General features: G+C 46.5%; 1 protein-coding gene across 2 annotated transcripts in view; it reads left to right on the top strand.

Annotated features, from left to right (window-relative positions):
• The window catches only part of CIT (citron rho-interacting serine/threonine kinase), a 1039445-nt gene that overhangs the window by 393173 nt on the left and 619261 nt on the right, over window positions 1-27011 (top strand). For both annotated transcript variants that reach the window (XM_069215034.1, XM_069215033.1), the window contains exon 17: window positions 1640-1780. In XM_069215034.1, the coding sequence (XP_069071135.1) occupies window positions 1640-1780 (141 nt within the window). The remainder of the gene's footprint in view (window positions 1-1639; window positions 1781-27011) is intronic.

The following is a 27011-nucleotide window of genomic DNA, read 5'->3' as shown; positions in this document are numbered from 1 at the left end:
AGAGTAGCAATATTTCCATACTTAGGGATCACTTTCGATGAGAAAGGCTCCTGGGGCCCCCAGATAAAAAATAGAAATGTTGCCCTTGCAAAGTCGTCCTCTGCTCTTCGGGGTTTTATGAACAAACTCGGGGCGAGGCCAATTGTTAGTTTGCTAAAAATTTATGAAGCAAAATGCCTTGCAATAGCAACGTATGGAAGCGCGATATGGGGCTATTGCTCTATGGAAAGTATACAGATCACGGAAAATACATTTCTAAGATCGGTTCTCTCTCTGCCACAGTCTACTTCCACACACATTGTCCATACTGAATTTGGTGTGGGCTACATTTCAGACTTGATCAAACTGGCCCCCGTTCTAGCCTGGCTAAAGATCTGGCTGAATCAAGAAATTCCGCTCAACCACTCCATATTAAAAGATTGCCTGCAGCTGGATAAAGTAAATAAAATAGCGTGGCTAGTTTATATCAAAAATTGTTTTGTTAGATTAGGGAGAGCGGATCTTTTTTATTCCCCGGAATCAATAACTGTTAAAGATATTGGACTAATTAAAAGCATGATGAAAGATCTGTTATGTCTAGAAAGAGAACAAGTTGAATATGAGAAACCATCGGTGCGGGCCAGTATCATTTTGAGTACTTATGTGGGCCCTGAATTATATTTGTCTATTGTAAATCAACCTTTTCACCGGTTTCTACTCACACGCTTTCGGTTTAACCTGATCCATCTAACTCTTGGCCATTTTCAAACCTGGTCTCCTCCGGAAAAAGGAACGCCGTGTAATTGTGATAATTTTTCGATCCAGAATACAATGCATTTTCTGTTATTCTGTGACCATTACGTGGCCTTAAGAAAGAAATATTTGTTCCCAATTTTAAAGGAGGAGGGGTTTATACAGGCCAAACCTGCCCTCTTGTTCTTAGTTATTACAGACCCCTAGGATTATGTTCCATGTTGCTAGTTTTTTAGTGGGAGCTGTTAGGGTTAAGAAAAAGAAGTTCGCCATCAATCCGATTATTTTATTGTAATGAATTGAGTGATTAATTAACTTTTTAGAGGAAATGTAATTTCTGCGAATCTGGGAGAATATTAATGTTCTATGTTAAATTATGTTTTTAGGATGTTTTATTTTACTGATCCCCCTTTTTGAACATTGTAGATAATATAAATTGTTGATTGTCTGTAATATTTGATTGAACTTTTTTTCTTTTTTTTTATGCCTTTTTATGATATTTATTTATCGAAATAAAGTACTTTGACTGACTGACTGAATTGGTAAAATTCCATTATTATGTGCTATATCAAGCACTACATTTTTATATGTTAACATTAGTTGTCTCGGTGTGAGATGAGAGCTTGGAAACATGGGAGGAGTGTTGGAAAAAACAGTTACATCTAAAAGTGAGTTCCAAGTCAGTAGGGCTGAAGTCTAGGGAATGTAATAGTGCAAAATGAAAACAGCATGAGAGCACGACAGAGGCATACATTATGGATACTTTCTAAGGATTGATGCCAAATATCTGTCTTTTCAGGTTCTTGTTGTATCAAGTTTGGTGTTCAGCCTTCTTCCCTAGCATTTCAGTCTGTCAGTACTTGATCACACCATTCACTCACATTTTGCTATGTGTTTTTCCTTTCAGGCCATGAAAGCAAGTTCCGAGGCCACAGAATTGCTTCAGAATATTCGGCAAGCAAAGGAGCGAGCAGAGCGCGAACTGGAGAAGTTGCAGAACCGAGAGGACTCTTCTGATGGCATGAAAAAGAAACTTCTTGAAGCAGAGGTAAGATGGCTCATTGTGTGCCAAGCCCAATACAAGACACAGCCCAATTTTGCACTTTTGTAAAAGTGGCACTAATGAATTATCTGCTCTATCCTAAAAACTCTCCTTAAGATGTGCTGCAGAATAAGCTGAACTACTGGACATACCTCAGATTTTTTTGGTGCAAAAGTGACAGGGCAAACTTTGGTTCATAGTTGTGCCTTATCATTGATGCCATTCTGGTCCAAGACAGGCATTTGAAGGTGTAGCTCACTCATATATAATTGGCTTAGTTGTGGAGCATAGCTCTTTGGTAAGGTAGATTCTGATGGATACTTCTAACTGCTGATTCCGCGTTCATGTGACTATTCCTCAAGGTGTCAGATTTGCTGCTGTTATGTGCAGCTCCATACCAATGTCATTCCGCTTTGGGAGTGATGAGTGGGGTTGAATTTAAGTGCGACCTAGGCACCCTTACGTCATTTCCTTCCTTTCCATGTCTTCAGGCTCCGATCCCGAGTGCTACTCCTCTCATCTTTGACAAGTTGTTTTTCTAAGATTTCTCTTTTATTAGCAGTGTGCAAGGAGAATATTTCACTTCTCAAATGACAGGGTTTGAACCTTGTAGGGGTTTACAAACAAATGTCTGTGACAGACTTCCGAGGTATGCTTTCGGTGACTGATGTTGAAGCACGATTCTAGGGCCTGAACTTACTGTGCCCAGATGACTCCAAAGGCCATTCTGGACCGTGGGGCGAAACTCCATATCGCCAAACATTGAAAGACTCCACACCGCGACTAATTGAAGTTGAAAGGAAGGCCCCTTTCGCGCCCCAGCTCCTCATCACAGTAGAAGTCTTTGGGTAAGTCTAAGAAGAAGTACAGATCATTGATAACGCAGATTATTTAGGGCAGTAAAACACTGCGCTAGGTGGGAGAGGCTCACCAAAGCTTGAGAGGGGTGGCTTTGCTGTCCCAGACCCTTAGTACTATTACTTTGCTGCACTGCCCATTATGTTATTTACTGGTTCTCCCAGAAATGTCCTGCCTCTCACCCCCCAATCGAGTAGGGCCAGGACGGTGAGCATCCCCTAGACACCATACATGTAGTTTTGCCACCACGACCTGCTAAATATATAATCTGTGTGCTGTATTAGCCTGGCAGTGTGGTCTTTGGCAAGGCATGCTGAGTTGCCTCTGCTTTATTTACCAGCTATGCTACTCCTTTAAAATCTGTTCCTAACCCCAGCGATGGATATGTCCAAATGTGCAGTGCGGGGACGTTTGGGTATTCTCAAAGTTGGCCAACTGTTCTGTGATGGTCTTTCTCGTACTAGACCCTCATAATAGACCAATTTAAGGCATTGGGTGAAACTAATTTATGTACTTTAGGCTTCGTCATGCTGCTGTGACGCAATGGCACTGAGTTCCTTCAGAACCCGGTGAGTTTCTTCCACTCACACAAATGCTCCTCTTGACATACTAGGGCTGTCTCTCTCATATGTACAGGAAGACCGGGAGCTTCTCCTTTCCTTAGTAAATGATCCTAAGCAACGCTGGGCGACTGATTTAGGGGTCCCCATTTCCCAAAAACTGTAGTGGCATTGCTGTAAAGAGATAAAGCTGATCTCCATTAATGAAAGACATAGGCTCTTACACTTTCATTTAATTAATCAGGTAAATTGCACCCCATATCGACTGAAATAGATGGCTCCTATTCAACCTTCAAACTGCGCTTGATGTTGCACCGCCTGCAAATTTCCCGCATCTTGCACGGGCCTGCCACACCATTCAATCCTTTTGGACCGAGGTGACTGAGGCACTGAGTGACGTCATTGACTTCATGATCTTGTGTGTGCCGCTGACCATGATCTTGGGCTACGTTATCAATGTTCCCTGTTGTAGGAAAGTCACACTTTTGGCATAGTTACCCCCACTTTTTGCCTGTTTATCAGTGTGTTTAGACTGTTTTCCCCGGGATCCTGCTAACCAGGCCCCAATGGTTGTGCTCTCTCCCTTAAATTTGGTTGCTTTGGTCTCCTTACACTGCACAATTGGCCTACTGGTGTACCCCTGTAAGTCCCTAGTAAATGGTACTTAGGCACCCAGGGTATTGATACACCAGGGTCCCCCATGGGCTGTAGCATGTATTATGCCACCCACGGGAGCCCATGCAAACTATGTCTGCAGACCTGCCATTGCAGCCTGCGTGAAAAGGTGCATGCACCCTTTCATTGCTGGTCACTGTAAGTCACCCCTGTGGTAGGCCGTCCTAGCCCAGAGGGCAGGGTGCAGGTCCCTGCATGTGAGGTCACCCCTGCACTGGACTTTTTAAGTGCTGGGAAGCCATTTTATCTGTGTACCTGCCACACAGCCTATGGTCCAGCTACATAATGGTAACTCCAAACCTGGGCATGTTTGGTATCAAACATGTCGGAATCATACCCCAATAGTAATGCCAGTACTGGTGGCATGATTCCATGCACTCTGGGGGCTCCTTAGAGGACCCCCCCAGTATTGCTCCTACCAGTCTTCCAGGAGCTGCAGGCAGCCCACACTGCTGGAGCCCCTCAGACAGGTTTCTGCCCTCCTGCTACTTGACTGGCGCAAGGAGGGGAAGGCAGAACAAAGGATTTCCTGTGGGAGAGAGGGTGTAACACCCTCTTTCTTGATAATAGGTGTTACAAGGCTGGGGAAGGGTATCCTCCCCGTGCTTCTGGCTTGCTTTGAAGCTCATATTTGGTGCCCTCCTTGAATATTCCGGTTTGCACCAGTCCAGGGGCTCTAGGTCCCTCCTCTGGCACTAAACTACACAAAGGAAAGGGGAGTGTCCACTCCCCTGTCCATCCCCACCGCAGGGGTGGTGCCCAAAGCTCCTCCAGGTGGCCACCTGATTCTGCCATCTTGGAAACAAGATGTGCAGAGGCCCCTGGGAGCATCTGGTTGGTCAGGACAGGTGACTGATGTCCGTGACACCCCCTGATAGGTGATCACCCTGCAGAGTGACCAAGCCTTGTGTTAGGGCTATTTAGGGAATCCCTTGCGGTTGGGTCCCCAGATTCAGCGTGCAAGACTCCACTAGGACACCTCTGCATCAACCTCTTCTGTTCCTAGCCACCAGAACCACTGCTGGACTTCACAGGAACCAAACAAGCCTGCAAGTCCCAAGCCAACTTCATCTTGAAACATTGTTTCTCCAGCTCCTTCCAACGGTTGCAACATATCCACGGCTGTGCATCCTTGCCTCTTCCTTCAGGACAGCACCCCTGTGCACCATGACTCTTGCAGCAACTAAGTCTTGTTGACTTATGCTCCAAGGAATCTTCAGGCTCCAAGTAGCCCCGGCCTTGCAGGGACAGTCTCTCCTCTGCTTCTTCAGCTGCATGGGACTCCTCACCAGGTGTGCGGATTGGGCCTCACTGCAACTTACTCTGCCTGCTGCCAGTGGGTTGCTTGTGGGGGCTGCAACTGCTTCTGCTGGCTCTCCCGACTGCTGGGGGTCAGCCCAGAATCCCCTCAAAGGGTCGAGTCCCCTGGACCTTGCTGGTCCTCTTCTTCTCTGCAAATCCTTCTGGACAGATTTGCAACTGTCAAGTCTTGTTGGTGGTGCTCCTGGGGATCTGCACAACTCCAAGGACCTCACTGCAGACCCTGGGCTCCACAGCGGATCTTCATCTTCCCTCGTTGACCCGAATCTTCATCCACAGAAGGGTGGGTTTTGGTTCCTACCCCACCTAGACACTCCTTTGTGAACTGGACTCTGTCCCTTTGTTTTGCAGGTCCTCTTCATCTGGAATCCACTGTTTGGTTCCACTGGACCGGTCCTGGACTTGCAATCTTCATTTTCAAAGTCCCCTTGTTAGTCTCTAGGAAGACCAGGTAACTTACATCTGCTCTCCTGGTCGCTGGGGTCATCTAGGTACTCACTCTTGGGGTTCCAAGTTCTCCCAGCTCCCTTCTAACTATTCCACATTCTTGGGTTGGGGGGCCTAACTTCGCATTCCACTATTTTAGTATATGGTTTGAGTCCCCCCCTCCCCCTTCTAGGGCCCTAGCTATTTTTTGCTTTCTTGCCAATGCTTGTTATTTTCAAATGCTAATTTCTTGATACATATTGTGTATATATATTGTGTACTTACCTCCAGTTGGGTGACAGCCTATAAGTAGTCTAGTTCAGTGCTACTGTAATAAAGTACCTTTAGTTGTGGGGCAGTGTGTGCTTCCTCTCATATGAGATAAGTTACTTTGTGACAGCTGTGGCATTGCAAGTGCTTTATGTTCCTCCTAGATAAGTCTTTGCTACGCACTACAGCTACCACTAAAGGGCCCTGGCTTCCTAGACACTGTCTCACTAACTAATAGTTGATTGATTGGACCTGGTATAAGGTGCAAACACCATAGGTGTCCACCACACACCAGGCCAGCTTCCTACACCTGTGCCCAGAGAATACAGACGGCCCTGCTGCTCACATGGTGATGGGATGGGAAAGACATAGATGAGGGGCCAGCTTCCTAGGTTCGAAGACTGGCTAAGAGATGTTATAGAATGTAGTGAGCAGGCAGAGGTGTGTGCCACATTTTTGTTACTCGAAGTTAGGCCTTATGATATATTGGTGCCCTTCCGAGATGCAACAATTGACTGAATCCCTTATGTCAACACTAGCCCATAACAGAGCCTAACCCCCCACCCTCTTTTTGTAATAGTCTCACTCTATTTTGATGTTGCTGCACTGTTTCCCTTTAGATGGCAATAGCAACATTAATGGGCTTTTTGACCATGGTTATTGAGTTCTTATTGACACTAGTCATGTATTATTTCTTCCTTTTGGGCTCTGCTGGTATATCAAAGCTCCAGTCTTTATAGTACTACCACTTACTTACATATGTCTGTTCGACTTACTATTTTCTTTACTTTGTATTCCCTTAGGTTTCATTATGTTTACTCTTTAAAATCAATAACAAATTTGAAAAGTAAGTTAAGTCTAGGAAGAAGCACTAAAAGGTCAAGGAGAAATAGGCCTTGAACTCCAGAAAGGGCAGCAACGTACCTACTCGGTCTTGCTTCAAAACTCCTGAAAATGCAATTTATAGTTTGGACCTGATGTAACTGAAATTTCTGAGTCTAATGGCTACATCTCCACAAATTCAGTTCATTAGGGATGCCATGTTGCGCTTATTTGATTTGTTTCCTGTTCCCTTTTTGTGCTCCTTTTTACCCCATGGATTTGTAGAGGCTTTCACTTGGGATCCCACCAGCAGATTTTCCCACAACATAGTCTATGCCTCTTAAACCTGCTTTAGGTTCCGCACTGGTTTTGGTGTTTTCAGTTCTACCACCATTCCCTACACCTGTTTCCTTAATATTACACCAGTGCCGGAAGATGATCCGCTACTTAACGTGGTTTCTGACTCTGAGTTGGCCTCATCTTGACCTCATCCGAGTTCTTCTTCCGATCCCACCAGTGCATAGTCTATATCTAATACTTTTGACCCTAATACATTGCCTTTACCACAAAGCAGATCTCATACTTTACATCAGCTCCTTGATAAGAAAGATGAGAAGGACCAATTCTTCCTACAGTATGATGAGAATAATTGGTATGCAGAATTTCAGCATGCCAGTGGTCTGGACATCTCCCTAGACATTAGATTGTATCCCCTCCTGTTCCTACCACAAAGGAAACTTCTTCTTTGCCATGGATATGCGACACTCTGCGGAGGTCCTTAACCTCCAGCTCTCTGCATGGAAGTTAAAAGAAGCATCCTGATATTAGGGTCTTCAGCCTGTCTAGGTGCCTTCTGAACCTTGCCTGCCTTTCAGTAACAGCCTTAGAGATAACCTCTTTGGACCTTAGACAAAGCCATGCTCTGGTTCCCAAGTGAGTAGGCAGGTAGCTCTCTGCCGTAGAACAGCACCTGGCAATCCTGACTATTCGTCTCAACAGCCAGTGTCAGAGAATCTGGTGATCCAGACGTCCTCAAGCACAGTGAACCCCAATGCCTTTCCTACAACCCTTCCTGACCACGAGTCCAAGCGCATGGACTTATGGCAAGTTCATGTTCTTTTCTGCTATCCTTACTTTACACTTGGCTCCAGCCGCCTCCTAGGTCACTACACCCTTGCTTTATTGGGTACGATTGGTCAAATCTTGCCTGCATTTCAGAAGGACATAGGGGTGTCTTCAGCCCAAGCCATACAGGACAGCCAAGATGCAGTGAAATTTGTTTTCTTGCCTGTGCAGAAGTGTGCTGCCTCAGCATCACCTGTGGATGAGGTATGTGGGCTTCTTCAGGAATGTCTATGCATCATTAAGGGGCATGCATTTGAGGACTTACGTCTCTTCGTGAGAAAGCGAACTCTTTAAGAAAAGTTGTTCCGGCAGCACGTTCCCTAAAACTGTCCGCCTCTACCAGGCAATTTCCCCACGAGTTTTATCTCTTTAGTGGTTATGCCAGAGGCTTCTGATATTAGCAGCATCGCACCTTGCTGCCCGCACAACAAGCTTCTCAACTATTTTTGTCACTAATGCTGCATCTCCCAGAAACACCTTCCTGGACAGCATGGGTAATGTGCAGCTAAGTCCCCTGGCAACCACAGCTGCAGAACTACTTTAGAATGTCTTTTTCAACATACACCTACCCTGTAAGAGAGAGGATCAGTCATTTTCTCTGAGGGTGGCAAGCCATTACTTTGGATGCACAGGTCCTCCAAACTGACGGAGTTATGCTCTTCTATTTCTTTCTACCCTGCTGCACCTTCCATCTCCATAAGCGTGGCTGACAGAGAAATGTCCTTTTTGAAGCAGGAAAAGCAGGCCCTTGTGGCCACAGAAGTGTCAAGAGGGTTCCAACCTCAGACGTAGGAACTGAGTGGTATTGCTGCTGCTTCCTTGTGCCGAAGAAGGACAGAGGTTTTAATCTTGTTTTAAGTCTCTGCCCACTTAGTGCCTGATTGCGGAAGAGCACATCCAATGTTCTCACACTGGTCTACGTCTTGTCTATCCTTGATCCTGAAGCCTGGATGGTTGCCGTGGACTTGCATGATATGTATTTCCATATCCCTGTCCTCCAGGCCCACAGTCGTTATCTGTGATTCTAAGTGGGAGAGGAGCATTTTCTATTTGCATGGCTCTCGTTTTGGTCTCTACAGTGCCCTTTGGGAGCTCATGAAAATAATGGCGGTGGTCGCAGTGCACTTTTGAAGGTTGGGTCTACCAGACTCCTATAACTCAGCGGCTGGTTGTTGAAGGCAGGCTTGCTTTAGGCAGCCATAGACTACCTCCAGATGATGGTGAACCTCCTAGCATTGTTGAGGTTCACTGTCAACGTGCCACAGTCACACCTGACTCTTTCACAGATGTTTCTGTTCATCAGAGGCAATCTGCATAAGGTATAGTTTTGTGCCTTTCCCCAGAGCGCAGTGGATGACAAGTTGATAGCTCTTTAGGGCAAGCTCCATGTCTGTAGGCTGTTTCATTTACAAATGTCTTGACGGCAAAAATAGTGGAAACGTTGTCGTTCATTTTCACACCTTGCTTGGGCACACGGTTTAGCTTAGCTTAGGCCTTCACCCTTTTACCCAGATAAGTGCTGTACTTTCATTTATTAATTTTATTCATTTTAGTTCAGCCTGCTTTTCAGTGGATAGGTTTCATTTTTTCTAATCAGCTGTGATTCTGCGAAAGCGTTATGTTTTTTGTGCACAACATACAACCATCTACTTCTGCCCAAGGCATACAAGAACAGTATATGATAATCCATCTAGTATTGTCACCACAAGAGTATGTAAACAGTACAATACTTAGGCACATGCTCACATCAGGCCTATTTCACAGAACATAATGTATCATACAGGACAGGGAAAGGGAGGGAAGTCATTCCGGCCAGGATACCCATCCACGCTGTATGCCATTTCACTGCTGACCTCAGCCCTCTCTCTACAACCAGTAAAGGAGATGTCGGTCAGAACCCTGTTCTCAGGTAATGGGGCGTGGGTGCTCCTCTCATGGACTAATTACAGACCGATTAGACTAGAAGTTAGGGGTTAGGTAGGATCCCTATGTACATTATTCCAATATGCTTGGGTTGTTTCTTTCCTTTTCACTGATCATAGCAATTCTAATCTTGCTATGTCTCATTGCCCTAATAATTGCAGCTCATATATTTTTTTGTAGTTTGCAGTCTTTTACAAAATGTATTGAAAACAATCATGCATTTTTTTTTTAACCTACATGGGTATATAAGTTCTTTGCTAACGAGAGAAAGGGGTTAAATTTGTCGACCACGACTTCTGAGAGGTCACGGAGTGTCATGCCTCAGGCTGCCAGAAATCACTTTTGCTTTGTAAGTTTGGGTGAGGTGCTGTTAGCTAGCTGAAAGGGCTGGGCTGGCAGCTGTCAAAATGGTGTGGGATTGACGCAGTCACCCACAAGTGGTGGTGCTGACGCCCGAATCCGGCAGTCTCGTTCCAATAACAAGGGTCCTACGACATGGGACCTCCAATGTTGGTAAGACACTAATTATACAGGTCTCCTGAGTATTTCTGTCTCACACGCTACACACACTACAGATACTCTAATTGCCTTTATGCAGAGACGTCTGTGGTCTTAAGGAAAAATCCTCCTGAGCTAAATAGGGAGCACCTATCTAGGCTGTAAGTTGTTCAAGCTTGAACCTTAAAAGGATTCACCCGTTGGTGTTCCCAAGTCTGATACCTATTCTTTAAATCTGGCACAAGCAGTAAATAGCCCAGAGAACTGTAGACAGCCTGTCATACATTTTCTTTTAGCTAATAGACTAACAAATGAGGGCAGGGATGTCATGTTCGTTGTTGGACCTCACAGTGCTTACAAAACAGAAATATTTTACTCATGGGTCACCTTTCCAGCAATCAGTGCAGACTCAAATACATGTCACACAACAAAAACAGCAAATGTACCACAACAGTAAAGGGCATATCAATACTTAGAAATACCATAAAATTATCAAGAGCACCAAGATTGGTTCACTGGCATCCTCCCACATATAATACAACCTGTTAGATTAGGTCCTTTAAGTAATGACGGACCAATATGGCTAACATCGAACACATATGCTTCTCATCCCAATGGGCAAGCTATTCAAGTAGCTGAAGTACACACATTATACACCAAGCTTGTAGCAATATATAAATGCTTAATAATAAAATTCGTAATGCAGACCTTAAACATTGCTCTAGTGAGGGCTGCTCCAGCTATAGATCAGTTGGCCGCTACAAGGGTAAATCCACAAACTGTCCATTCAGTAATGGGAAAAGTGCCCACTGAGCAGGAGAAGATTCCGTTCTGGGTGGCACAAAAAGCAAATCACCTGGAAGCAGCGTTTGCCCATACTGGACCCCAAGATAAACATAGAATTCTCACTATGTGCTTGCCCTTTGGGATGGTTCCCTCAATTGAGTACTGCCACTTGGGGCAGAGTCTGTGCCAGAATATACACCACTACGCATGGTACACCAACACTTGCAAATTTACCATAAGCGTTAATACAAATTCAGAATGAACACTGGGCGACCCTGGACTTAGGGGTGAAACAGATGTGCAATTTTGACACAGTGTCCACAATTATGTTGAGTAATATTATAGGGAAAGCAACAGCATTGTCGATTCACCAACGGCTGTGGGAGGTTCATTAGCAGGATCAGAAGCGCAAACTGCCAAAGATTATTTCTGAAACTTATACTGGTATAGGTCGGGATAGTCTGGGGACCAGACCAAATAAATCTTAATTACAGAGTACTTCTACAAAGCAGAGTAATAAGCAAGCATAAGAGAGCTCTAAAAAATGCTGGTATAAACAAAAAGATAGAAGAACACAAAGAGGAGGATCTCTGCCACCGGAGACCTCAGAGAAACAATACAATGTTCAAAATAGGGAAACTTTAAAAACACACACTAGATACCAATATACTAGTCACCCATCTCGTTCCTTCCAGGACACACTGGATAAACGGAGTGACAAAGGAGGACCGTCAGAACACGTGAAGCCGAAAAAGGACTTGCAATGTTCTTCAGAAACTTTCACAAAAAAGGAAGAGAAACTTTCACAGCCAAAGCCCCAATTTAAAAAGAAAAACGTGGCAGCAAAAACAAGCAAAAGTCTTGTTGAGAACATTGTTGGAGAAGTCACAATATGTCTCCAGAGTCTTATAGATCTTCTGGATGTGACATTGACTAACAACTTCCTTGAAGTCGAAACGGCAGACAGGAGTGTCTCCCCACTGACAGTGTTTACAAATTAAACATTCAGATTGAGGGAGACATACAGCACGCTAATAAAGTTATCTTCTGGGGAAGATTAACACTAAACTATGGCATTTTATTGAAAGTAAAAAATTGTCCACCTAAATTTGTCTGCATGCTCCCACAAGGGGAAGATGTCATTTTGCTTTCTTTCTCAGTCCTAGTTCCAAACATGGTAAAGGTAGCCTACGCTGCCGATTGGGCTTTGGCACATGCTCCTGCGCTCAATCACAACCACGGAGGGTAGGATAAAGATTCGTCCCACTATGAGATACCAATTAGATTAACTTCTCAGATCCAGCCTCAATATCCAATTAAACATAAGGCCAAAGCACCAGTGAGAGGAATTCACACACAACTTGTGTACCAGAAAGTAACAGAACCATTGCGTCACTGCAATGAATAACCTGTTATTCCCCATAGCAAAACCTGACCTTTCATATAGAATAGTCTTGGATTACACACATTTGCAATCCAAAAAGCACACAGCACAGCACTTATTAACAATATAGTGCGTAAAAAAAACAAATATAAAACAACCTTGGCTATTTCCTATTTTTCCCTGCTAAAATCTAGCACCTGGAAGCTGGGATTTAAGTGCCTTCAGTTTGCTTGGCTCTGAAAGGTGGTTTTGTTGTTTGCCTCAAGGGTATGCGAACAGCCCTGGTTTATTCTCTGCCTGTATAACATTAATATGATATGATATTGACCCTGAGGCGTTGTCCTATGTGGATGACATCTATCTCACAGATGACAAACCTCAGTTCACATTTGGCCCCGGGTGGGTTGCGGCTGTATTGCATCGTTTTAGGATTCGCTGCCCAAAGCTATGAATTTAATTTCAAGAAAACCAAAATTGCTTTTCTTAGTTTGTATCCTAGGAATAGGACCCTATCTGATGAGCTCAAGAGCCTAGCCCTGCAGTTTCTTGAAAAATATGATCAACTTCAACACCCAAACACCATCAAGAAACTATAGTCATGGCTGGGTTCTTTAATTTTGGCAGAAGAAACATTCCTGACTGTGCAGTACACATAAAACCTATTTGTGGTTTAATTCGCCCATATTTTTTAAGCAAACATTGGACACCAGAACGCATACATGCTCAGAGCATTACAACAGGACATACTAGAAGCACAACACAACAAAGTAAAATTGGTCATCAAAATAATTCCTGGTGCCATCGGATTCACCTATGTCGCATTCAATTGTGAGAGGAGGCCTCTTTTTGCATGGTTAGCTGCCACTTTGTGCCTGATGTTAATGTGTTCTAAAAGTTGGTAGTGCCCAGGGCCCCTGCTAACCAGGTTCCCTGCGCCAGAGCTCTTTCCCTAAATCTGTTGTGATGCTTGGCACAATTGGATACACTCTTGAATACCACTATAAGTCGCTAGTAAATGGGTACTGCAGTACCCAGGGCATGAGGTATTAAGAGTAGACCCCTGAGGGCAGCAGCACTGATTGTGCCATCCTCTAGGGCCCTGCACTCAGATGCACCCAGCATTGCCATTGCATGCTGAGTGTACTGGGACAAACCTAAAAAGACAAACTCGACATGGCACACACTCTGTGTGCCCTGTCCACCCTACACTTCATATGTTATGGGTAAGTCACCCCTCTGGCAGGCCTTACAGCCCTAAGGCAGGGTGCACCATACTAAATGTGAGGGCATAATTGCATGAGCAATATTCCCCCACTGTGTCCTTGCTAAACCTAGGACATAGTGAATGGACAGAGCAGCCATTTTTAAATACATGTACTGGACACTGGTCAAACATGAGTTCCTCGGCTACATGATGGCCACTCTGTACCCTGGGTTGTTTGGTATCAAACAACTCAGAATATTAAATCAAAACTGGTACCAGTGCTGGATTTAACCCTAAATGTACCCAGGGGTCACATTAGAGATGTCCCCTGCAAAAGCTAACCCTAACTGGCATAGTTGTTGACTGGTTCCATTCAGCCTGCCACTCCAGATGGCCAATATACAAACCTGGGGGAGAGCCATGGCTCTCTAGTTTGTAAGACAATGCCCTTCCTGGGTGGAGGAGCTAACACCCCCTCCCTCAGGAATGTGCAACTCCCTGATGGTGAGCTTCAAAGGGCTACCACCGCTGAAACATGAGCCTCCAGGCCTGCTGCTAGCAGCAGAGGGCTCCCCCCCTTGCAAACACCCACTTTTGGTGGGAAGAAAGGCAGGAAACAAGACAAAGCGAAGGAGGAGTAGCCTCACTGAGCATGCACCACCCCAAGGGGCTTGCAGGAGAAGTGGACCTTCCATCTCATTTTCGTCCATGTTGGATGGTAGGAAAATATCCAATAGGGTTTAGGGAATTGCCCCTTGCCAAAGGAAGTGGTCACTGTAGTGGGTGTAGCCACCCAAAGATAAGTGTCCCATTGGAAACTACCAGGTTCCCCCTAAAACACCCACTAAATTCAGTATTTAGTGGTCTCCTCTAGACCAAGAAAATAGATTCAGCTGGAAGAAAAGAAGACAGCACCAAAGAACCAGCCAGGGCGAGAACAGAGGACCTGCTGCATCAGAAGAGTCTTCAAGACCCCTGCCTGCTGCACCAGAGTCCCGACAATCACCGTTGCGGAGGAGTTGACCACTGGACCAACCTCAAAAGCCCTGAGGAACTCCAGGATCCGCAAATAGGCAGAGACCTCCTTTGTGAGTGGAGGCACCACTCAAGAAACTACTGGCACCTGAAAGGAACCTGCAAACCAGTGAGGGACTCTTAACCAATGAAACAATATCTCCGCAACCAGAAGTTGCAGCCAGACCCAATGACACACTGACGACAGCTCGGACGTGACCTGCAACTGTGCCCAGTTTGGTGGCACAGCTCCCTTCCATGGCCAGGTTGTAGCAGTACCCCAGGTACTGACCAGTGCATGTCGGACATCACCAATAATAGCTCTCCTGGAGCTGCAACTGGACCAGGAGGAAGCCCCAATCGAGGGACTTCAGTGACACTCTAGAGCTCCCACCAGAGCGCCTGAGATGTCCTGTGACACCCAAAGGAATAAGACTCACCTCCAGCTCCAGAGGGACCCTTTACACACAGCATCCAAGACCTCCAAAACGCCCTGAGCCTTGCATTGCGGGATTTGCTGTGTGCTGCGGGTCCCCAACCCCTTGCGACCTCAGCAGCCCAAGGGGACCCCCAAGCACCCACCTTAAACCTGCAAACCAGCTCCTTTTCCAGGTGGGCCTGTGCCTGTGCCAAGAACCTCTCTCCGACGCTGCTCCCACTGGAACCGGGAGCCACCTGAGATTCTCCAGCTGGCATAAGATTGAGACTGGTAACTCAACTGTATGATTTTTAATGCATTTTTAAAAGTAACTGTGCATTGATTACTATGGTGCGTAATTACGAACAGAAAGAGTAACTTTGACAAACCTTTAATAAATCATAACTCAAAAAGTACTTAATGTATTCTAAAGATCTTGGTAAAAGTCTGAAGTATTTTTGGTGAATTCTGGTCTGGAGTTATTCATTGAATGTGTGTGTACATGATTGGATTTGTGAGTACAGCAAATACTTAGCACATCTCCTGGATTAGCCTAACTTCTCGACCAGCTACCTTAAAAATTGGAGCATTAGGTGGTCAAATTTTTACCTCTGGAAACCAACGTGTGTTTGCCCGGACCCTCTGCATAGTGTGCTTGGTTTTGCACACTACAGAGAGGGCCAGCCTCCTACATTTGGTATATCTGTGGTGGGATAAAGACCAGCAAACCACTACAATGTGTGTACCTGGACCATTGTGGTCCCTTACAACCTGATGGTATACAAATACATCTTAGTTGCTGTTGACTCATGTTCTGGATTCCTATGGGTATAGCTACAATGATCGGCTGATGCTTGAACTGTTATTTAAAGATTTGAAAGTCTTCAATGGGGTCATATGCAGTTGCAGCATTCCACTCGGACTAGGGCCCTGCTTTTGCCTCCAGGGCATTCAGGGACACCATGGGAACGATGGGAGTTCAACTCCATTACTCTTCACGATCCATTCTGAGGGCAAATCAGTCATGGAGAGGGAGAACTAAGACTTAAAGCAATCCTTAACAGCGAGGATATTAGATTCTGGTCGTAGCTGGCTTCACCTGTATGGGGTCCAGAGAGCATTACATAATCTGCCCAGAACGTCCTTGGGAGGACATACCCCATACATTGTCTTATTTGGGAACCTATGTATGTCCCAGAATTTGATGTCCCTGGTGCGGTGGTGGCAGAAACACCTTTTGACATAAAGGAATGTCACTGTTTTGCACGAAATACAAAGATTCGGTGATGAAAATTAATCTGCCTATGCCTCCACTTTGGGAATGAGGGATTTACCAAGATCAACTGGCAGGATTCCTAAAGTTGGGGTTCTATTACGAGAAAAGATTGCTGTGCAAAAGAAGTTTGGCCCATCATATTGCGCACCGGTTCCAGTGGTGGGAATACACAGTACCAAAACTGTCATATCCTCATGGCCTGATTCTAAAGAAAACCGATTTGTTTCAATTGACAATGTCAAATTGCACCATGCGGCCAATTCTGCACAGTAGACCACGAGGATTCGTGGGTAGTTTCCTAGCCTCCCTCGCTACCCAACGGGATGTACCTCTTCAAGCACTCAACAATGGTTCTGCAAGTACCAGTGCCACAATTATCTCCCTGTGCTAGGGGAGGGCAGAAAATGAACTTTTAAAGCTCTCTGTCACTACTTCACTGACAAACGTCCAATACGTTGATCTTTCTACTATTCCAAAACAACACAAATGGATGCCATTGTTTATTATGAACCACCACCACTGGGTCCATATACCAGTCTTGCACCAGCTCCTGTTTTTTGCACAGACTGCTTCTGGTTATTTTGTCGCCATTGACAACTTTTCTTCAAATTCCTCTGCATCTGCGACTGCACCTGTTTTAAGAACATATAAGCTTTACACCTGGCTTAAAAACAGTTATTTGGTTGTCCATGGTACTGTCTATGGATACTGGTGACATTGTTTGCCTTCCTTCTTTGGAATGGGGTTGTCATTGTTTTCTTTTTACTGATAAATGGTCACTATCTTCCTAAATGCTCCACTGTTGAACTGGTGGATGAGATTTTAATACCTTACCTTTCTACCCATGAGGTTCAAAGAAACTTGTCTCTTGCGAACAATTCAGCTGTTCTGATTCCTGATTAGATCGTTTGGCATGAAGTACCATATGATATATTTGGACCTACCGAGGTCATTCAAATTCCATTTGTTTTAAAGTATCTATGAATGATGTTATTACACCCAGGTTTGTTTCTGATCGCTAGGATTTTAAAACAGTTGATTCCATGCTTCTTGAGCTCAAATATTATACTGTATTTGAAAATGAAGGTGTATATATGAACACAGTGTATTATGGAGAAATGTTTTGATTCGCTCATGATGGACACTACTTTCTGCACGAGCTGTTACCCCGAGATCAGTTTTTAACTACACACAATGGGAGCATTGTCTGACTCCACCAGTGGGGAGTTCTAAAACATATGTAGAAAAATCTGTGTATTTTATGGGCATGATGCTAAGAATGCACAGTCGTATTACTTTAAATTACCTCCTTCTAAAGTGAGAAAGATATTGCTAACCGGGACAAAATTAATCTATTCAGATTCCTTTGTTTCCCAGCTGGTAGTTGAGGGCTATGAGTTTTGGAAAACACAGTAGATTTGAAGTGTTTATGGGGAACACAGGATTAGCAAGTACAGGGTAGGGGAGCTTTATTTAGAGCATGGCTTATTCCTTTGCAAATTATACTTGTAAATGACACAGTTCCGCAAACAACTTTGCTTAGGGTTAGCAAAAGTAAAGGAATTGAATGCACCCAGTGTCCCGACAGCAGTTAAATTAAGCAATTGGCAGATACTTTTAAACGCCACTGAAGAGCAGCTCACAAGTGGGGTTCAGAATGGTACCTTTAATTCCTCACTTTAACATTAGGCATCTTATTAGCCACCACTGGTAGATTTCCTGGCTCCTTCTACATTTGGCACTGCGAGGAATGTAACCCTTCAGCCGGCCCTGAGGGTGGGGTATCTGCACACATATGCTCCATGGATCCTTCAGCTAATGCGCTCGTCAACTTACCGCCTGCCGAAGTGGAATCCTTCTTGGCTTACATCACAGTTGATGACATCAGAGATTTCCTGCAGGATCATACATATTGTTGAAATTTTATGGCATTTATGTTTCAAATGCTAAATTGCCCTTTAACCCCTTCGCTGCCAGGCCTTTTCCCCCTCCGGTGCCAGGCCTTTTTTTGCCTATTTGGGGCAGTTCGCGCTTAGGCCCTCATAACTTTTTGTTCACATAAGCTAACCAAGCCAAATTTGCGTCCTTTTTTTCCAACATCCTAGGGATTCTAGAGGTACCCAGACTTTGTGGGTTCCCTTGAAGGAGGCCAAGAAATTGGCCAAAATACAGTGAAAATTTAGTTTTTTTTTTAAAAAAATGGAAAAAGTGGCTGCAGAAGAAGGCTTGTGGATTTCCCCCCGAAAAATGGCATCAACAAAGGGTTTGTAGTGCTAAACTCAGCAGCTTCCTAGCTTTCAGGAACAGGCAGACTTGAATCAGAAAACCCAATTTTTCAACACAATTTTGGCATTTTACTGGGGCATACCCCATTTTTGCAATTTTTTGTGCTTTCAGCCTCCTTCCAGTCAGTGACAGGAATGGGCATGAAACCAATGCTGGATCCCAGAAACCTAACCATTTCTGAAAAGTAGACAAAATTCTGAATTCAGCAAGGGGTCATTTGTGTAGATCCTACAAGGGTTTCCTACAGAAAATAACAGCTGAAAAAGAAAAATATTGAAATTGAGGTGAAAAAAACATAAATTTTTCTCTATGTTTTACTCTGTAACTTTTCCCTGCAATGTCAGATTATGGAAAGCAATATACCGTTACGTCTGCTGGACTCCTCTGGTTGCGGGGATATATAGGGCTTGTAGGTTCATCAAGAACCGAGGAACCCAGAGCCAATAAATGAGCTGCACCCTGCAGTGCGTTTTCATTCTATACCGGGTATACAGCAATTCATTTGCTGAAATATAAAGAGTAAAAAATTGCTATCAAGAAAACCTTTGCATTTCCAAAAAGGGCACAAGATAAGGTGCTGAGGAGCAGTGGTTATTTGCACATCTCTGAATTCCAGGGTGACCATACAAGCATGTGAATTATAGGGAATTTCTCAAATAGATGTCTTTTTTACACACTCTCCTATATTTGGAAGGAAAAAATGTAGAGAAAGACAAGGGGCAATAGCACTTGTTTTGCTAATCTATGTTCCCCAAGTCTCCCGATAAAAATGATACCTCACTTGCGTGGGTAGGCCTAGCGCCCGCGACAGGAAACGCCCCAAAGCGCAACGTGGACACATCGACAATTTTGGGAGAAAACAGAGGTGTTTTTTGCGAAGTGCCTACCTGTAGATTTTGGCCTCTAGCTCAGCCGGCACCTAGGGAAACCTACCAAACCTGTGCATTTCTGAAAACTAGAGACCTAGGGGAATCCAAGGAGGGGTGACTTGCGGGGCTCGGACCAGGTTCTGTTACCCAGAATCCTTTGCAAACCTCAAAATTTGGCTAAAAAAACACATGTCCCTCACATTTCTGTGGCAGAAAGTTCTGGAATCTGAGAGGAGCTACAAATTTCCTTCCACCCAGCGTTCCCCCAAGTCTCCCGATAAAAATGATACCTCACTTGCGTGGGTAGGCCTAGCGCCGGCGACAGGAAACACCCCAAAGCGCAACGTGGACACATCCTAAATTTTGGAAAAAAACAGAGGTGTTTTTTGCGAAGTGCCTACCTGTAGGTTTTGGCCTCTAGCTCAGCCGGCACCTAGGGAAACCTACCAAACCTGTGCATTTCTGAAAACTAGAGACCTAGGGGAATCCAAGGAGGGGTGACTTGCGGGGCTCGGACCAGGTTCTGTTACCCAGAATCCTTTGCAAACCTCAAAATTTGGCTAAAAAAACACATGTCCCTCACATTTCTGTGGCAGAAAGTTCTGGAATCTGAGAGGAGCTACAAATTTCCTTCCACCCAGCGTTCCCCCATGTCTCCCGATAAAAATGATACCTCACTTGCGTGGGTAGGCCTAGCGCCGGTGACAGGAAACACCCCAAAGCGCAACGTGGACACATCCTAAATTTTGGAAAAAAACAGAGGTGTTTTTTGCGAAGTGCCTACCTGTAGATTTTGGCCTCTAGCTCAGCCGGCACCTAGGGAAACCTACCAAACCTGTGCATTTCTGAAAACTAGAGACCTAGGGGAATCCAAGGAGGGGTGACTTGCGGGGCTCGGACCAGGTTCTGTTACCCAGAATCCTTTGCAAACCTCAAAATTTGGCTAAAAAAACACATGTCCCTCACATTTCTGTGGCAGAAAGTTCTGGAATCTGAGAGGAGCTACAAATTTCCTTCCACCCAGCGTTCCCCCAAGTCTCCCGATAAAAATGATACCTCACTTGCGTGGGTAGGCCTAGCGCCGGCGACAGGAAACACCCCAAAGCGCAACGTGGACACATCCTAAATTTTGGAAAAAAACAGAGGTGTTTTTTGCGAAGTGCCTACCTGTAGATTTTGGCCTCTAGCTCAGCCGGCACCTAGGGAAACCTACCAAACCTGTGCATTTCTGAAAACTAGAGACCTAGGGGAATCCAAAGAGGGGTGACTTGCGGGGCTCGGACCAGGTTCTGTTACCCAGAATCCTTTCCAAACCTCAAAATTTGGCTAAAAATACACATGTTACTCACATTTCTGTGGCAGAAAGTTCTGGAATCTGAGAGGAGCCACAAATTTCCTTCTACCCAGCGTTCCCCCAAGTCTCCCGATAAAAATGATACCTCACTTGTGTGGGTAGGACTAGCGCCCACGAAAGGAAAGGGCCCAAAACACAACGTGGACACATCACATTTTTTTATAAAAAGCAGTGCCTACCTGTGGATTTTGGCCTGTAGCTCAGCCGACACCTGAGGAAACCTAGCAAACCAGTGCATTTTTGAAAACTAGAAACCCAGGGGAATCCAAGATGGGGTGACTTGCGGGGCTCTGACCAGGTTATGTTACCCAGAATCCTTTGCAAACATCAAAATTTTGCCCAAAAAACACTTTTTCCTCTCATTTCGGTGACAGAAAGTTCTGGAATCTGAGAGGAGCTACAAATTTCCTTCCACCCAGCGTTCCCCTAAGTCTCTCGATAAAAATGGTACATCACTTCTGTGGGTAGGCCTAGCGCCCACAAAAGGAAATGGCCCAAAACACAACGTGGACACAACATATTTTTTCACAGAAAACAGAGGTGTTTTTTGCAAGGTGCCTACCTGTGGTGTTTGGCCTGTAGCTCAGCCTAGTCTAGTGGTTTCTACCCCCCTTGGGGGCAGATTGGCCTCATCAAAATAGGCCAATCTGCCCCCAAGGGGTGCAGAAATGGGCAAAATATAATTTTCCCCCAAGGGGAGCGACCCTTGCCTAAGGGGTCGCTCCCCACCAAGAAAAAAAAAAATGAAACATAAAAAAAAAGAAAAAAAAAAAAAGTCCCTGGTGCCTAGAGGTTTCTGCCCCCCCTGGGGGCAGATCGGCCTAATAGTAGGCCGATCTGCCCCCAGTGGGGGCAGAAAAGGCCTTCCCGAAAATATGCCCCCCCTGGTAGCGACCCTTGCCCAAGGGGTCGCTCCCTTTTGTCAATAACAATAAAAAAAAAAAAAAATCCCTGGTGTCTAGTGGTTTCTACTCCCCTTGGGGGCAGATTGGCCTCATCAAAATAGGCCAATCTGCCCCCAAGGGGTGCAGAAATGGCCAAAATATAATTTTCCCCCAAGGGGAGCGACCCTTGCCTAAGGGGTCGCTCCCCACCAAAAAAAAAAAAAATGAAAAAAAAAAAAAAAAAAATGGTCCCTGGTGCCTAGAGGTTTCTGATGGATACAACTACCTGTGGATTCCTCACCTAATGAATACTCCCATGGCGCCAGCATTCAACGGAAATCTTCTTACTAGTCTCTGCACGTCGATGAGGACGTCACTCTAGCCCACGCGACGCCGTCTGACGTCATACAGGCAATAAGAGGTCCTCGACGACGTGCGGACGTCAGTTCCCTTTTTTCCGTGCATTCGAAACGGTTATCTTCGAGGGAGCAACTGTTACTTTTGTGGTTACAGTGTATTTTTGCTGCGTAGTCTTTCGCTGTGGTAATAATGTCGCAGAGAAAGTCTGGATTCAAGCCTTGTCGTGAGTGTGGAGGCAAGATGTCGGTGACGGATCCTCATTCCGATTGCCTTTGGTGTTTGAGCTCCGACCACGACGTCTCGACTTGTGATTCATGCCAGCACATGAATCCAAAGGCCCTCAAGGAACGTGAGGCGAAGCGGTTTATGGCGAAATCGAAGGAGAAGCATCACAAGAAGTCTTCTTCTCCAAGACATCAGCGTCATCGAGACTCCCGGCGCCGTAGAGAATCTCGGCGTCATTCGAAGGAGACTCGTTACAGGTCTTCGGATCGGCGCCGAAGGACATGGGAGATCAGTCCCACGGTTACGCCGCATCCTTCGACGCCGTTGCCCTCTCCGGCGTCTCCAACTTCACCTGGACAGGCGTCGGTGATTGAGGTATTGGAGCCTCAGGTGTTTTCTCCGGCGTTGCAGACGTCGAGGCCGGCGTCGGGGTCGCCTCCGAGACAGGCACCCCAGTATCCAGCTTTTCCCACCCCTGGAGCCGATCGTTCCGCATTCTTGAATGCGATGTATGCCATCTTCCAACAGATGGCTCCAGGGGGTGCTCCGGCTGGGCCTTTGGCCTTTTCATTGGGTGATCCTGCGCCTCTACGGCCGGCACCCTTTATGCCCTTTCTCCCTTTTGGGAACGTGGGCTCGGCGCCAGTGTCGGCGCCGGTGGCCGCTCCGGTGTCTTCAGAGGGATTGGCCCCGGGGATTTCCATCCCGTCGACGTCGGGATTTCGGCCTGTGACTCCGGTGGGTCCATCTGCTTCAACTGCTCTTTCGTCGGCGCCGAAGTTACCTGTGGCGCCGGACGCGGCATCGGTGGCTTCTGAAGATCGGCGCCGATCTTCGACTTCGGAGGAGGCATTGTCGACTCCGCGTATTGAACAACGGCTTCATTCGAGGAGACGTGCTCTCCGTGTATTAGAGGAGCAGGAGTACCAACGAGCCCTGGAGGAAGGAGAGCTAGAGGACTCGGGTGATGGGCTGCGTGGTCTGGAGTCGGCCAGTGGGCTGGACACTTCCCCTGAGTGGGATCTTTCGTCCCCGGGAGAATACACTGAAGAGGCTGCTTCCTTTCATGCAGTGGTACGGAAGGCAGCTAGTTTTTTGGACCTGCCTTTGCCGGTGGTGGAGGCTAAACAAAACCTGCTAACAGAGGTGCTACATCCGGCCTCAGCTGCGGCGGAGCCTCTTTTGCCATTTAATGACGCTCTGCTGGATCCGGTGTTAGAGGTGTGGAAAAGGCCGGCATCTTCCCCAGCAGTTCACAGAGCCGTGGCCAGGAGGTATCGGGCGGCTCCGACTGACCCTGGTTTTCTGTCTAGGCACCCTACGCCGGAGAGCTTGGTGGTGCAGGCCTCCTGTTCATCTAAGTCTGCGCCTGGTTCTTTCCCGACGGTGCCTGGGGACAGAGATTCAAAGAAACTAGAGGCGCAGTCCAAGAAGATTTTTTCGTCCTGCAGTCTGGCGTTGAAGGCCACCAACGCAACCTGTATCCTGGGGAGGTATATTCATGCTCTGATGGATGACATTTCCTCATCATTTACAGAGCTTCCCCAGGGTCTTTTGGATCTTGTTTCAAATGGCCAGGCTGCTGCGACTCAGATTATCCAGTCGGGACTGGATACCACCGACTCGGTAGCCAGAGCAATGGGCACAACTGTGGTGGCAAGGAGACAGGCCTGGCTCCGTAACTCGGGCTTTTCTGCAGATGTACAGTCCACATTGTTGGATCTCCCGTTTGATGGGGACAAACTGTTTGGAGCCAAGGCTGATTCGGCCTTGGAACGTTTTAAGGAGAGCAGGGCCACGGCTAAGTCGTTAGGGCTCCAAGCTCCTTCTTCCACGGCCTCTTCCAGATTTTTCAGGAGGTTTCGTGGATTTGGGCGTGGCTCTTCCTCCTCTTCCTTTCGGGAAAGATATCAGCAACCTGCCTCTTCCCATCCCTATAGATCTTTTAGGGGGAGAGGTAGGGTCCGCACCAGAGGAGCCTCTCAGCAGCACTCTGCCTCTTCCTCATCCTCTGGCGGGGTGCAGCAGGGGAAGATTACAGCATTTTCTCACCAAATGGAAGACTGTTACAACGGACACTTGGGTTCTCAGTATTGTGGGAAAAGGCTACACCCTTCCCTTTCGGGAGTTCCCGCCCCTCATCCCGCCCCGTCCTTCTTATTGTTCTGAAGAACACCTCCTGTTGCTAGAACAGGAGGTACAAGCCCTCCTTTCAAAGGGCGCGGTGGAGTTGGTCCCAGAGCAGGAAAGGGGTCGAGGATGTTACTCAAGGTATTTCCTGATTCCCAAGAAGGATGGTCGTTTGAGACCAATCCTGGACCTGAGGATCTTGAATTGGTTCCTCAAGCAGGAAAAGTTCAAGATGCTGACCCTAGCACAGGTGCTTTTGGCGTTGAACAAGGAAGACTGGATGGTGTCTGTCGACTTGCAGGATGCTTACTTTCATATCCCGATACTCAAGTCACACAGGAAGTATCTCCGGTTTGTGGTGGGATCGCAGCACTATCAGTTTGCGGTCCTTCCGTTTGGTCTTACTTCAGCACCTCGAGTCTTCACGAAGGTGATGTTGGTGGTTGCGGCAGAACTCAGAAGGAAGGGGATAGCAGTATTCCCTTACTTGGATGACTGGTTGATCAAAGCCAAGTCCCCGGAGCTTGTGTCGCATCATCTGCAGTCAACAACCCAGTTGTTGTTCGACCTGGGTTTTTCGGTGAACGAGCCCAAATCTCACCTAGAGCCCTCTCAGCGCCTCCTGTTCATAGGGGCAGTACTGGATACAACATTGGGTCGGGCCTTTCCTGCGCCTCAGCGGATTCAAGATATTCAGGATTTGGTTCCAATGTTTCGAAATGGAGCGGTAGTTCCAGTCCTCAAGGTCCTTCGTCTGCTCGGTCTGTTTGCCTCCTGCATTCTGTTGGTCACGCATGCTCGCTGGCACATGAGGGCTCTTCAGTGGTGCCTCCGAAGGCAGTGGTCTCAACACAAAGGGGATCTAGAGAGTACTGTCAAGATCTCCAGAGATGCTGCTGTGGATTTGAAGTGGTGGATTGCAAGCAACAATCTTTCACAAGGAAAGCCGTTCCAGCAGTCGCCACCAGTGGCCACAGTCATAACGGATGCTTCCACTCTAGGGTGGGGAGCTCATCTGGGGGATCTGGAGATCAAAGGCCTTTGGTCTCCAGAGGAACAGATGTTTCACATCAATCTGTTAGAGTTACGGGCTGTACGTCTGGCTCTCAAGGCCTTCCTCCCTTCCCTTCGTGGTCAGTCGGTACAGGTCCTAACGGACAATACTACCACGATGTGGTACATAAACAAGCAGGGAGGAGTGGGGTTGTACCTTCTCTGCAGAGAAGCTCTTCGACTATGGTCCTGGGCAAAGGACCATCAGATTTGCTTGATAGCAAACCATCTGGCCGGAGTCTTGAACGTGCGTGCGGACAGTCTCAGTCGCCAATTCTCGGCAGACCACGAGTGGCGTCTCCATCCAGATCAAGTCCGTTTAATCTTCCAGAGGTGGGGGTTTCCTCGGGTAGATCTGTTTGCCACTCGAGAGAACACGCATTGTCCGTTATTCTGCAGCCTCCAGTATCCGATGCAGGGAGCGTTGGGGGACGCGTTTCAAATAACCTGGTGCGGCCAGTTGCTTTACGCGTTTCCTCCCATACCCTTGATTCCTCGAGTATTGAGGAAGATTCGCCAGGACCGGGCTCTAGTCATCCTAATAGCTCCGGATTGGCCAAGGAGGGTATGGTACTCCGACCTTCTCCAACTCTCAATGTGCCCTCCGCTCCGTCTTCTTTTCAGGGCAGACCTCCTCTCGCAGTCGCAGGGGCAGGTTCTACACCCCAACCTCCAGAGTCTGCACCTACATGCCTGGAGATTGAACGGGGCAACCTGAGTTCCTTCTCTCTCCCGCCTGAGGTAGTGGATGTTATATTAGCGGCCAGGCGACACTCCACTAAATCGATCTACGCTAATAGATGGTCTAAATTTGTTGCGTGGTGTGGAGAGAGGCAGATTGATCCTTTGCATGCTCATCTATCGGACGTTTTGTCTTTTGCTCTGTCTCTAGCGCAGAAAGGTTGTGCAGTGGCTACCATTAAGGGTTATTTATCGGCCTTGTCAGCCTTCATATGTCTTCCAGACCAACCATCTTTATTTAAATCCCCTATTGTTATCAGATTCTTGAAAGGTCTTCTAAATAAATATCCTCCAAAGCCATTCGTTATGCCACAATGGGATTTGTCCTTGGTCCTGACTTTCCTTATGGGGTCCCCTTTTGAACCTATGCATTCTTGCCCCTTAAGGTATTTGGTTTTAAAAACAGTCTTCCTGATAGCTATAACATCAGCAAGGAGAGTGAGTGAGTTGCAGGCCTTATCAGTAAAGCCCCCTTATACAACTTTTTATGGGGATAAGGTGGTGTTGAGGACCAAGGCTGCTTTCCTCCCGAAGGTTGTTTCACCCTTCCATTTGGCTCAGGCAATTACTTTGTCCACGTTCTATCCTCCGCCTCATCCTTCCAAAGAGGAAGAAAGACTGCACCGTCTGGACCCAAAGAGGGCGTTGAGCTTCTTTATTGATAGAACAAAGGATTTCAGGCTGGAGGATCAGCTGTTTATTGGATACGTGGGCAAGAGGAGAGGAAAGGCAGTCCACAAGAGAACACTATCCAGGTGGGTTCTTTGCATTAAAAT

Source organism: Pleurodeles waltl, chromosome 11 (assembly GCF_031143425.1).
Source record: "Pleurodeles waltl isolate 20211129_DDA chromosome 11, aPleWal1.hap1.20221129, whole genome shotgun sequence".
NCBI classification, from domain to species: Eukaryota; Metazoa; Chordata; class Amphibia; order Caudata; family Salamandridae; genus Pleurodeles; species Pleurodeles waltl.
This window is presented reverse-complemented; position numbering and strand designations above follow the sequence as displayed.